Genomic DNA, 13,249 nt, shown 5'->3' with positions numbered 1-13,249 from the left:
TGCACTTTTTAGAAAGCAAATAGACACTGGACACTTTTCACGAGCTTGTACTGAAACCATTATAGATGAGATCTTCATATATTAAAACAACATCTCAATTGAAAAAACACAAACATTCAAGCACTGTGGTCATTGTAGATCGTCGATGTCTGTGTAGCAGGTGACAAAAAGGATGTATAAACTGAATCATACATATTTCACACATGTTAATGGATGGTTGTAGGTATGTGTACACTTCAGGCGGGAGATACTTTGTTGATTGTAGTAGTCTCTACAGTCGTTGCTGTTTCTGAAGTGTCATCGTCCTCCCTGGGCTCCTTCCCACACAGCAGGAAGGCCACAGCGTATTTTTGGAACTATAGAAAACAGAATGAAACAGAACATAATAAGTTCAGCCCGAACAAGCTGTAATTTTCTTCTTCTTTTCCATGCGTTAATAAACATAATAATATAATAAATACACTGAAACAATTTTATATTAGGGAGAGCTTTAGAAAACTTGTTTTGTGCATGTGAAATCTACCTATTATGATTATGAAATTTACAAAAATCACAGTTGTGTGCATCGGTTATTGTTTCTTGAAGCACAGTGCATTGGGAAATGACCCTTTACATTTGGAGCATACAAACTGAAATATCACATTGACATAAGTGTTCAGACTCTTTGCTATGGCACTCGAAATGTAGCTCAGGTGTCTCCCATTTCTCTTGATCATCTCTGAGATGTTGCTAGACCTTGACTGAGCGCACCTGTGGTCAATTCAGCTGATTGGCCGTGCTTTGGAGAGGCACACACCTGTCTATATAAGGTCATGAGGAGGAAGGAAATGCCTGCGGAACTCAGACGGGAAAGTTTTCTCTCAGCTTTTTGCAACTTCCACAGTTCACCTTAATTGCCATTTCTTAATGTTGTTTCAGACAGTAGATATTTTCAAAGCACTTAGATTTATCATCAGCTGACAATTCCTAATAACAGTTCTTGACTTGCCTCATGAGTCCCAACAAGTTAATGAAGTTCAGAGTGTTTTACAAGTAGAAGGGAGCCCACACTTTTGCACATGCTGTTTATATATTTATTTTTCTCCTATTTTTTTCTAATTAATAAATAAAAAGTCACAGTGAATTAACATTTGGAGAATTTTGATGTGTATTTGCTGCATGGGTTGCACTTAAAAAACATGTAATTTGCCCAGGTGTGTCCAAACTTTTGCACACAGCTGTATATATAAGTAGTTATGATTTTAGATCAAATCTCAGAAGAGTTCCCTGCGACATTAACATTAATTCCTGTGCTGTACTGAAAGATATTCAGTAAAGCACCTGTACTGAATGTCTTTTCTAAGAAAAGGTACTATACTGTCTTTAAATAACACTAGATGGTGCTGATGCCCTGAAAGAGCGGAAATATCTCATTCATAAGTTTTCCCCCTACAATTTATCATACACTTTATCATATCTGGATGGCCTCCATTATAAAAATAACCCGGATGGTTTTGCAGTACCTGTTTGTTGAGGTAGATGTAGATGATAGGATTGTACACAGTGCTGCTCTTGGCCAGGTAGACGGGCACTGTGCCCACCAGTGGGTGAATTTCCACATCAGGGTTGTAGACCACCAGCATGGCCAGGGAGGCATAAGGCAACCAACTGATCAGAAATGTCAGGACCATCAGAATCACCATGAGTGCCACCTTCATTTCTCCCTTAGCTACTGCACCGCCTTCCACACAAGCCATCTTTGATACCTGTAGCACAGAATGAAAACAGAATACAACAATGTAAAAAATAGTCTGTTACAAGTCAAAATCTAGGAGAGAAGAAGAGACAAAGTTCTGCTACACAACTATTCAAACTTTTCTATAATATTTGTCTTTTTGTAAATTATTAGATCATTTGAGCTGCGTGCCAAAGAGCCAAGCGTATAAATGCTCACCTGGTGTAATGTCCACATTAGTTTTGTGTAGGATGCCAGGATAATGGCAAAAGGAAATGCAAAACATACTGCAAAATAAGCCGTGATGTAGGAGACATTTAGAGGGTCTCGGTTGTGCCAGTCTGGTGCACAGGACGTCCCGACCCCCTCCAGCTCATACCTGCCCCAGCCAAACAGGGGAGGTAAGTTCCATGTGAGGGACCACAGCCAGGACACAGCGATACCTCCGACCGCATGCTTCTTTTGGAAGGTTATTTGCCCCAAGGGCTTACACACAACAAACATCCTCTCCACTGCGATCAGAGCAACTGTGCACAGGGATGTGATGCCTGCGGAAATGAATGAATATTGTAATATGAGAACATTATGCAAGCACAATGATTAAAGGGTTATTTTTCTTTTTTACTAAAAACTAAAAACACATTTTCTGTGAACATTAAATGATCAGTCACATCTTAATTTACACAAGGAAGTGTGCAGATGTTTCACCATAACTCTGTATTGAAAGAACTACTCAACCTAAGCTGTTCTACTCTTTTCACTCACCAAACAAGGACACCGCAAAGCCCTCCATAACGCAGCCCGTTCTTCCCAGGGAGAAGTACCCCTGGGCGTTGTTGATGACAGACAGCACCCCTCCGGTCATGGCTGTGCCCAGGTCAGCCACAGCCATGTTCACCAGAGCGTAGTTGAGAGGCTGCCTCAGCTGCTTGTGCATGAGGGACACAATAATCACTGTAGCATTGAGTATGATGGCTGGACCAGTGAAAACAGCCATAATGATGGAGAGAATAATGAAGCCAGTGCGTGACAGAGGGGGCTCCCCCTGTGGGTGCTGGTAGGAAGAAGCATTTGACAGAAACACAGCTGGTTCCATGGATGCAAAAACTTTTTAGGTCAGATAGTTTCTTCTTCACCTGGAGCTTCTGGGTTGTTCAATATCTCAACACTCGAGTGTGACAGCTCGAGTGTGAGATTAGATGCCTACAGTCTAAGAAGATCTCTGGATCTGGACTTACCAAAGAGTAATTCCTGCAAATGATGATCCTTGATCCCTCACCTTTTGCTTGATTGTGAAGGCACTTAAAGAGGATGACTCCCCAGTGCTCTTCACTGGGATCAGTCCACTGAGCAAGTGCAAAAAAACCCAATAAACCCTCCTGACCACTCCTACCTCACGGGGGGGGGGGGGGGGGGGGGGTAAAGAAGCTGCTATTTTAGCTCTATGATAAATGTTCAGAGGAAGCGTGTCATAACACATAGCATCTACTGTAGAGATTGATGGGGGCCGATTATGTGTTTTTGGTCTTTTTTCTCACCGTCTGTCTTTCTGTCACTGTCTCTTTTCTTCCCTTATACAACCCAGGGGTCAGTGAAAGTTTAATCACTATCAGTATTGAGTCAAGTCAGTTTATTTATAGGGCACATGTAAGACCACAGATGTTGTAATGACAACACAGAAGAATTAAGTGACATATTCTGGTATTACCTTCCAGTTGCACTATTCTGGACCAAAGTCCGACTAAAAGAATGCAACAGCAGAGTGTACTGTAAACCCAGAGGTGGTGAGCAAGATCATGCTCCTTGGAAAAATGTTTATTTACAACACAAAAACGGAGGACGACTTACAAGTTGAATGTTTTAAACCTGTTATAATACATCATTGTACAGTGAAAATATGAATTGCATAAACAAATAACAAGTATAAGATGTATGCAGCTGAACTGGAAAAACTTTAGTGGACAATTTTTCTTTTCTATATCATTACTGAAGCAGCACATTTCACTTATTTAGCTTTAGCTGTAGGTTGAACGTAGTTAGAGGAGCAAAATAAATTTTTAAAACAATGAATGCAACAAAGAAAAGAAGGATTTTTTTTTAAAGCATGTAAAACTGTTTCCTTGCAATGTTGAAGTTGAGATTTTTTTTCTTTTTTTGCATTATAGTTTATTTCTTTGTCAGATTTTAAGTGGCACCTGGTTTTTTATATGTATGGATGTTTAAGTGTGTGTGGAAGATTTACTGCATCTGAAAACCATCTTCAACAAATTCAATCTGATTTTGGGGCTAAAATTAGTCCTCCTACATCTACATACCTTATCGTAGTTGATGATGATGATTTGGTTTGGGAGCAAACCAGGGATTAAAATCATCAAACCCAGAACACAGCTTGTAAATCTAAACATAGATCGTACAGCTCAACAACAAATAATGTCTCAATCGGACATTTGCTAAACAACAGTGTAAACAAGTACATGTCAAATCAAAACCCTGGATCGTCTCTGCAAGAGAACGAACAAGTTGTGAAAAAACTTGTGGACGGTTTTTCCTCTCTATATATGTCTTAGAGTTGATGGAGTTTTCTGTGGTTCAGCTTTAGACAAATTGTCCCTGCAGCGAGATCTTAACCCCACTGGTATTCCCAAAATGGTTAAGTAGCCTAACTGGTTAAGCTTTTATTTATGTACACAATGCAATGTGTTGTCTGGACTCACAATCACTCTGGTCTTCTATAAATAAGTCTCAAATAAGCATGTTATCAAACACTAAGTCAGACTGATGCTGAGTTACACTCATAACAACCTAAACTCAGAAAAACAACAGCAAGGGATGCAAAGGTCGGAGTGACTCGTGTATGGGGATGATGTTTGAAGGTTTTGATCAAATCAGGATTGATAACTATAACTACAGAGTATATTATTACTGCATTGTTAATTCCTATATCAAACACACATTATCATTTTTGAATCTTGATAACAGTGATATAAAGATATAAAGGCAGAAGGCTGAAGCTTTATAGACACTTGACTGTACCTGAGTAAGACAACAACAACAACAACAACATATGGTACAATGAGGTGTGAAGTAATCTTTCCACCATCACAGTTCACTCTCTCATGTGAGCCTATATATAAGTTGACTGTTGGAGATGGTTTGAATTGAATTATCCTCGGCTGCTAAGGGCATGAGGCGAGGTTAAGCCCCGGGGCTTAACGTGAGAGCATGACAACAGGTGTCCGATGTTTAACCTTCTAAGAGGTTTATGTCCAATCAAGTCAAGACAGAGATTACAATTTTGTTTGGGTTGAGTGTTCAACTGATTATAAATCTTTATGTCTGGAACAACCCTGGCATCATAGACTGGTTCTAGGGATGAAGAATCATCATCATCATCTCTCTGGTGGGGAAGGAGCCAGAGTTGGTCGTAGTTGTCGTGAAGCTGAAGAAGGAGGCTTTTTGGGCATGGCTTGCCCAGAGGTCTCCTGAAGCAGCAGATGGGTACAGGAGGGCCAATGGCTTGGGTGTGGAGCAGTTGGACCAACTCTCAACCCTTTTAAATTTACTGGAGGGGTCTTGTGACTTTGGTCCCATTTGCAGCCAGGGTTGTCCCTTGTCATGGCATGACAATATACTATGGCAAAATACTGGGATGGTTTGCAGCTGAGTGTGGAGCGGCCGGGATGAGACTCAGCACCTCCAAGTCTAAGGCCACGGTTCTCCGCCAGCCTCAGGATCCCGCAGGAGGAGCTGGAAAACATTGCTGGAGAGAGTGACATCTGGACTTCTTGGCTTAACCTGCTGCCACAACAACCTGACTCTGGATAAGCGGCAGAAAAGTGATGGATTAATGGACGTGAAACGCACAGTGTGTAACTTCTGCCGCTAGGGGTCTCTCAATCAAAAACAATAACAAAAAACAGCTTTGGGTGATGTCTTGAAATAATGCGGGATCATGGGAGTTGTTGTCTTTACCACCATTGCCATAAGCTTTTTCCGGTTTAGATTACTTAGGTGTCAGTGGCATTTATCATAGCCAGACGCTGTAAAAACAGAAAGAATCGTCGGATTTTCATCTTTCCGATGGTCCATGAACTAATCATATGTGACATGCGTTTTCTGTCAGAAAATATAACGATTTAGGCTTAAAATTGTGATATTTCCTTTAAATCATTCTTTAGCAGTGTTTATTCTACGTGTCTGAATTTCTATATTGCTAAAATCAAACAGTTTGCTTGAAGCAAACCACTTAAAGTCAGTATTTTGCTGATGTCATATGGCGGATAGAGACGTCAGGGAAGGGTTGGGAGCTGAAACAGCCACCAACATTTATTGTTTCTTGAACTTAGGAAACAGCAGTTCAAGAGGATTTTACCGGTAGCCACATTATCCGCAGAGGTGTCCTCTTCTCCATAACAAACGTCCCAGGGGGTTAAACCCGACAGAAACAACGAATAAATCAGTTTCACGTTAAAAACCAGTGATTCCCAAGCTCTCTTCCACAAACACAGGACGTCTCGGAGCTAGCCAACATTTGCCTGACTTTTTTCTCTGATAACTTAAGAGCCAGACGTCCAATGACTAAAATCATTCATCCAGTTAAAATATATAGTTGATGACCAAGGTTTAAAAAGTTATCTTAAAAATGTGGCTTTAAACTGAATAAAAATAAATTTTGAGCTTCTGGCAGGCAACCACAAGGCATCTGTAGGGGAATATGACGTCATTGACAGGCGACCAAATGACATGGAGCTTAAAATTTTTTGGAGATTAAAATCACGAATTTCTCATTTTGGAAATTGCTGGAAACATTTGGGATAATGTAAGTACACAACTCTAAACAACTATATACTCTATATAATATAAGTCTACTCATATTTAGACATTTTAATGTGGAAAAGTTTCATATGATGTCTTAAACTATGAAACTGATTCTAGTAGTTGAAATAAACAACCTAACCCAAAGTTCACTGACTAGCTTTTTCCGGGGCTGTCAGCGATTGAAAGCTTTTTCCAGAACTTTTCAGTTTTTTTTTCTGGTTGAAACCTCTGCAAAAAGCTAGTATGTGTACTACCGTGGATTTGAAATGTTCTGTCAAAATACTACAGTATTTCCAAGGTGACACATGAACTTAAATGTGTATTTGAAACGTACACACAGATATCGCACTGCAAACTGAATGAGGCACTTCTATAGACACTATAGGGCTTTTTTCACATTAATGAAATGAAAAATATTTGCATATACTCACTCTTATTTTTTAAATGGGGGAGGAGAATGTTTTAGTAAATTAACTTGCTCTGCAAAATATATTTCAGTCAAATTATTATTCAAGGCAGAGTGTTTTATGTCTTAAAACATGTCATGAGGGAATCATTACAACTGCTCACTTTGGAAACGCATCCTATTCAACTGCTCTAGAAGAAATAGGCCTGTTTTTACATTAGCGCAAATAGTGCAGCAAGATCCATCAATCCAAACAATACTCATTATTGACTTATTTCACATTTGTTCCCATATGGCCGACTGATGTGTTTCTTTGACCTACTGCTCTCTGTGGGTGGAAGTAATGACATTATTAAAGTAATCCAATCAGCTGGACACTGGTAAAATCCTCCCAGAGATTGGAAGCTCTGAAGAAAGTATCGCGTTATTTGCCCAAGGACACTTCAGCAGGACTTGAGTCGTGCATTTAACTAGACGAATAAAAGTTGAGGACTTCCTTCAGTGTCGTGACAGAGAACCGCTTCTATTTTCCGCTGGTAGTTAATTAAAGCAGCCAGGGAGCCGGTGCTGCGGAGCGGGGCCGATCACAGAGGAGACTGGATGATGTTGACCGTCATCCAACACGAGGACGGCTTATCGGCACGTCCCAGACAGTACAGGCTCCTCACAACTTTGATGTACGATGCAATTACTAAACTAATAAAAGCCTCAAGTCGAAACACTGCCCCTGTGGTGGTGGTGATGATGGTGCGGGAGTGGTATTGTGCATCAACCCGACTGCTGCCTTGACATCATTATCGCTTCCTAATCAGCGTTTAGAGAACAGGACGACTGGCGCATCTTCAGCTTTTATTTTATAGCACAAAGCAAAACTTTATGTCTTCATAGTGTATGTTTTGTAGTTCTTTCTTTACCAACTGTAAGCAGCAGAGGTATTCATTACAGCTCAACTTCTGAAATAATCTCGGGTCCACGTGGAAAAGTTGCTGGCGATCAGAGACATGACGTCATTGATGAAAGTGATTGATTATGAGACTTCAGCCAATCGCAGACAATACAAGTTTGCAGGATAGACTATATATAAAGATCTATTCACTGGCATGTGTCTCTGTCACTTTGCTCGTTTGGTAGAATTCATTAACCCAGTTCACATCTTCCCAAACCCAAACGACTGCCATGATAAACTGTGTGTGTGTGTGTGTGTGTGTGTGCGCGCGCGCGCGTGTGTGTGTATTGCTCGGAGTGCGGAAGCCTTCCTCAAACATCTGCAGTCTCATTATCGCCCACAGTGCCATTTTATGTAAGAAATCCCCCCTTAAACGCATCTCTAAGCTTTATCTCTATGCTCTGCAGATTAATTATGTCACGCACTATAATCACATTCCAATTACTGTTAAAATGCACGACTCTAAATATTAGTGTGTGCAGAATGGAGATTGGAGCATGTAGTACATTGTACATTATGCAGCGTCAGCGTTAAATGCACCAACTTGAGAACAGTTCAGTGCTGTTTTCTGCTGACATGAGAGAAGTGTTTAGCGGAGGAGAACCAAAATTTCACTATTTTACAATTTGATATGATTTTTTTTCGCCGCAGCTCTGTGGCCGATACACCTGCCCTTTGTCCGCACTTTGGAGCTGAAAAGTGAGTGAGTGAATCCCTCCAGAAATCATATTCAGCCGACCTCACCTCCTCCAGCTTTTCATGCTTCTTTGCAAAGAATCAGCACGACACGTTTCCAGGAATAAAGGTGTGTGATTCTTGCAGCAGAGAGCCGACTGAAGGTCCCCCCCCCCCCCCCCCCCCCCCCCCTGTTTTTCAGAGGAAGAAGAAGGAGCAGAGGAAGGAGGCTGAGGGGTGATGCGCTCTCTCTCTCTCTCTCTCTCTCTCTCTCTCTCTCTCTCTCTCTCTCTCTCTCTCTCTCTCTCTCTTTACGATCAGATACAGTAGGGTACGTGCTGGCAGAAGCGCGGCTGGAGAAGGAGCACCGGGGTCCAGCAGTCCAGCGAGGTGCTGGGACGGGACTTTACTGAGTATCTATATTTTTTATTTTACAAGCAGAGTTTGAAGATGCAGGGAAACTGGAGGATCCTTTTCTCGCACATGTGCAGTACTAGCTTCCTTCTCCTCTGGATCTTCGTCGGCTTGAACGTGGTGGAGGTGGCGGGGTCCCAGCAAGGGATCCCACTGTCAGTGTGAGTGAGAAGCTGCTCTGCAACTTTGTTATTGCATGGAAATAGCTAACATGATATTTTAATGTGAAGTGCAGCATTCTTCCAAACTGAAACAGGCTTGTTTCTTGTTTGTCTTGGTCGTTTTCCTTGTGACCATGTGGAGTTGAATTTAACCACAGACCTCTGCTTGTATCCCTCCACACACAGGCCATACTACAGATTTAACTCCAGACTTATTGGTAGAGTGATACTGGTGGGAGGAAACAAGTAATTACAGAGGTGATTTTAGCAAATAAGCAGGAGGAATAAAAAATCCACAGGTAGTCCATGTTGGCAAAGGTGTTACAATTATGTGTTATAAATGAGTCAGAAATAATAATAATGTTATAAGTTATTTCTTATGTTATTTCTTAGAGGCACCTTTAATCATAGTATCCCTTTTTTTCTGAATGCATAATAATTGAAACAGATAAAGAGTAAACTATTTGTTGATTTTTTTTCAAACGTTTGAGGTACCTACAACTCTGCAGCCCCTCACAGGTGTAATCGAATCATTCTGTCTACATACAATAATGAACTGATCGCACTTTTATGAATGTGTGAATGTTGTGAATCCATTTTTGTTTTTAAGAAGAAACTTGGAGGCTTGGTGAACTGCAACCTTTTACTATAGGACAAGCTTATTTGCTGGATTTTATTTCCTAATTCTGCCCACAACAATTAACAAGAAAAATCCAAAATAAGAATCTTAGATATAAATTCATGTGGGAACTAATTTCCTAAGATAAGGTGTCAAAAGAGCTGGTCTGCACCTTTAAATAATATTACATTTTCTGTTTAGTTTAGTATAAAAGTCACAATGTTACATCAGAAATCCATAAGATTTTGCAAACCAACGGAAACAGAATATCATCTGAGATTAAATTGTTCCTTTTTGGGAAAGTGCTTGGAAAAAGCCTTTTACTTAGCTCTTTTAACGAAGTTGGTTCTGCAGATGAGAACTACAAACTCTTTGTTTGAATATATTTTTTCCTGACTTTTTGAATCCATAAACCTGGTCACTTTCTTCCCTGTAGGATGGTTACATTCACCTTCGTTTTATATTTTAAGTATTTTAGGGACAGTACTTCACTGCCACACTTAGAGGCATTTACAGTTTAATAGCAGAGGCTCCAATAACTACAGCATATATCATCAAAATTAGAAGCAATCATCTGTCAGGAGAGTGAAGGTCAGGGCCGCTGGGCCATGACAACTTTCCTTTGATTGATTGTGTAAGAAAAGAAGTCAGAAAAAAGACAGATGACGAGAGATAAAATGCATTTAAAAGCAGATTGGATGAGGAAATTGAGTATTCAGTAAATGCCATATTTAAGTTTAGGCAATAACATAATTATTTCTTTTTGTTTTAAATTGAATGCAGTCTCTTACCTTTCTACGTATTTGTTTTTATATTTTCTATTTGTCTATGATATTTGAGATTATTGGCTAAAGTGGTATTCGTCTTTTTTTTCAGCATAAAGCTCTGGGCCTCAGCATTTGGTGGAGAAATTAAATCCATTTCTGCAAAATATTCTGGATCCCAACTACTGCAAAAGGTATTCTTGTTTCCCCACAAACGCTCTTTCCCTTTGTCTGATGGTCATGTACTTACACACATTGTACAGTGTAATGCTGTATTCCCTCTATAATGGCTGCAGAGGCTTTTGGTGTCACAGCTGAATGCTGATGCTTTATTTTAGAGGAGACTCAGGTGTGTTTGGCAGAGACAGAGATTGTGTGTGTGTGTGTGTGTGTGTGTGTGTGTGTGTGTGTGTGTGTGTGTGCGTGCGTGCGCATGTGTGTGTGTTTGTACTTGATACGGACCATTAACCACGGCTCTGATTCCTCTCTCATCTCATCTCTCCAGTTAACTCTCTGGAGTCAAGAGTTTCAACCTCTGGATATGAACGCGACAAGGAGACAAATTGAATAAATGTGTGGTGGAGTTTGATGTGGGTGAGGGGGGTGTGTGATATGATGAACAAGTGAAGACTACAAAGAATGAGTGATGATCCAGTGCAGTAGATTCAGCTTTCTGGCCACTTGATGGCAGAGGTGGACTCCGTGTTCACACGCATCCAGTTTAAAAAGGTGGTCACAGACGGCTCAGGTGGATGAATGGTGAACTGTCCACTTCACTTAAATAGGACCAGACCAGAGAGTGTGAAGGAAACAGCTGGAGGTGAAGCTCCACCGTGTGAATGCTGAAAACTGCACTGCAATGATGAGTGTGTGTGTGTGTGTGTGTGTGTGTGTGTGTGTGTGTGTGTGTGTGTGTGTGTGTGTGTGTGTGTGTGTGTGTGTTTGTGTGTGTGATTGTGTGTGTGATTGTGTGTGTGTGCACACGCACATGAACATGTGTTTATCCATGTTAAATTTATATGCATAAAGGTTCCTAGATGTACACACATTACATTCATGCCCTTTGGCATTTTAAAAGGCATTAAAGCCTGATGATGTCATTAAGTTACTTTACAGAAAACTGCTTTACAGAAAGAGGGAAAATAAGGAAAGACGAGATGAGATGGACAAGTCGATAAAAACATGGACACAAACTGCATAAGCCAAAAAAATATCGAATTATCATGTAAAGTTATAAGAAAACTTGAGAAGTCGTACATTTAAAGGAATATAGTTTTACATGTCTTATTGATTCAGCGGACTATATGATACTTAGACCAAATGAACTATTCAAACCATGTTTTTATGGCTGAATTGTTAAATCACATTCAAATGTTCTGGAAATTTTGTGCATTGTTTTATACAATATTCCCCCACAATGCATTGTAATATTAAGTATATTTTGAAACGACGGGATCTGCACTACAATTAGAAAACAAATTTCTGGCGTTTGAAAAATCTTGGCCATACAACATGAGTTTGTCACATCGATCTGATGAAGGTCTCTGGTTTTGGGTTTGAAGGTCTCTCACATGCAACATATACAAAGTAAGCTACCACGCAGATTTTAAATAACGTTACAGACTTAAATGTGTAGGTCTCTGCTCAGCAATAAAGAATATTTTCTCTCTGTCAGGTTAAAGATAATGTTTGTCTTTGTTTTGTCTTCAGAGTATATGCAGTGAAAAGACCACCACAGGGTTCAAATCATTTTATAGTGTACAACAAGTGATCAGAAAACTAAAACTTCCTGTGTGATGTTTCATACAATAACCCTGCAATAAATACTCAACAGAATAAAATTCTAAGTTTTAATTTTTCTGTTTCAGCTGTTTGCATGTTGACTCAGTTCTGTGGTATGTTATGAAGATGTGCTTTGTGATGTGGAAAAGTCAAACTGACCTGCATTTTACTGAAGAGTTTTTTACAGTATTGCATCCAGCATGTCAGAGTATTATCTCCATCTATTACATATACAGCAAGGAAGGACAAAAATATTAGATACACCTTTTTAAAGATGCATTTCAGTGCAAGAACAGAGTAGACCACAGCCTCCAAATGACCGCAGAATTGGATCAGTACTTGACAACTAAGTTTAATCGTCAGAGTTGTATTTATTACTATTGTGGACTACAGTGGACAGTGGTTTCCTTTTTTCCAGTCTGATAAGTCCTGTAGAGATCAGTTTCAACTGATTCTCTCTGTCTGCAACAACTCTTTCCTTCCTTCATGTAGTTTAAGTTACCACTTTAATCCCCATCATAATGTACATTTTAATCCTCTGTATTTGACCCATCCCTCACTATTTTAGGAGCTGTGGGCTATCACAGCGCCGCGTCCGGGGACCAACTCCAGTTCCGAGGCCAGCTCCTCGGTCAAGGGCAGTAGCAGGATTAATCCTAAAAGCTCTGCTGCATGTCTTGGAGCGTGGGAGGAAAGCGGAGCACCCAGAGGAAATCCACGCAAACATGGGGAGAGCATTCAAACTGCATTTAGGAAGCGGCTCCAGGGTCCAAACCTCGGTTCTCCTTGCCCTGAGGTGACAGCTCCTTACAGTAATGTAAGATTTAAATTCAAACATGTGGCGGAAACTGAAGCACTAAGCGTCATTTCCTTCATATTTATTAGCAAACATGCATTTCATCATTGTACAAAAACATTTTGCAATAGGCCCCGCAGATTTGTTCCTTTTT

The 13,249-nt window shown here is 40.3% G+C and overlaps 2 protein-coding genes across 2 annotated transcripts in view; one reads left to right on the top strand and one right to left on the bottom strand.

Moving 5' to 3' along the window:
* Nucleotides 1-44: 44 nt before the first annotated feature.
* On the bottom strand, nt 45-2,835 carry LOC130180774 (parapinopsin-like). The gene is made up of 4 exons (XM_056394510.1): nt 2,480-2,835; nt 1,934-2,262; nt 1,503-1,745; nt 45-356 (listed from the first exon to the last, which is right to left on the bottom strand). Exons 1-4 carry the CDS (start codon nt 2,808-2,810, stop codon nt 237-239), a joined length of 1,023 nt encoding a protein of 340 aa, XP_056250485.1. The 5' UTR covers nt 2,811-2,835; the 3' UTR covers nt 45-236.
* A 6,031-nt stretch (nt 2,836-8,866) lies between these two features.
* cacna2d3 (calcium channel, voltage dependent, alpha2/delta subunit 3) overlaps nt 8,867-13,249 on the top strand; it is a 33,627-nt gene continuing 29,244 nt past the window's right edge. The window contains exons 1-3 of the mRNA XM_056385292.1: nt 8,867-9,134; nt 10,630-10,711; nt 12,868-13,095. Coding sequence (XP_056241267.1) covers nt 9,010-9,134; nt 10,630-10,711; nt 12,868-13,095 — 435 coding nt within the window. The 5' untranslated portion in view covers nt 8,867-9,009. The remainder of the gene's footprint in view (nt 9,135-10,629; nt 10,712-12,867; nt 13,096-13,249) is intronic.

Source organism: Seriola aureovittata, chromosome 2 (genome assembly GCF_021018895.1).
Source record: "Seriola aureovittata isolate HTS-2021-v1 ecotype China chromosome 2, ASM2101889v1, whole genome shotgun sequence".
Lineage (NCBI taxonomy): Eukaryota > Metazoa > Chordata > Actinopteri > Carangiformes > Carangidae > Seriola > Seriola aureovittata.
This window is presented reverse-complemented; position numbering and strand designations above follow the sequence as displayed.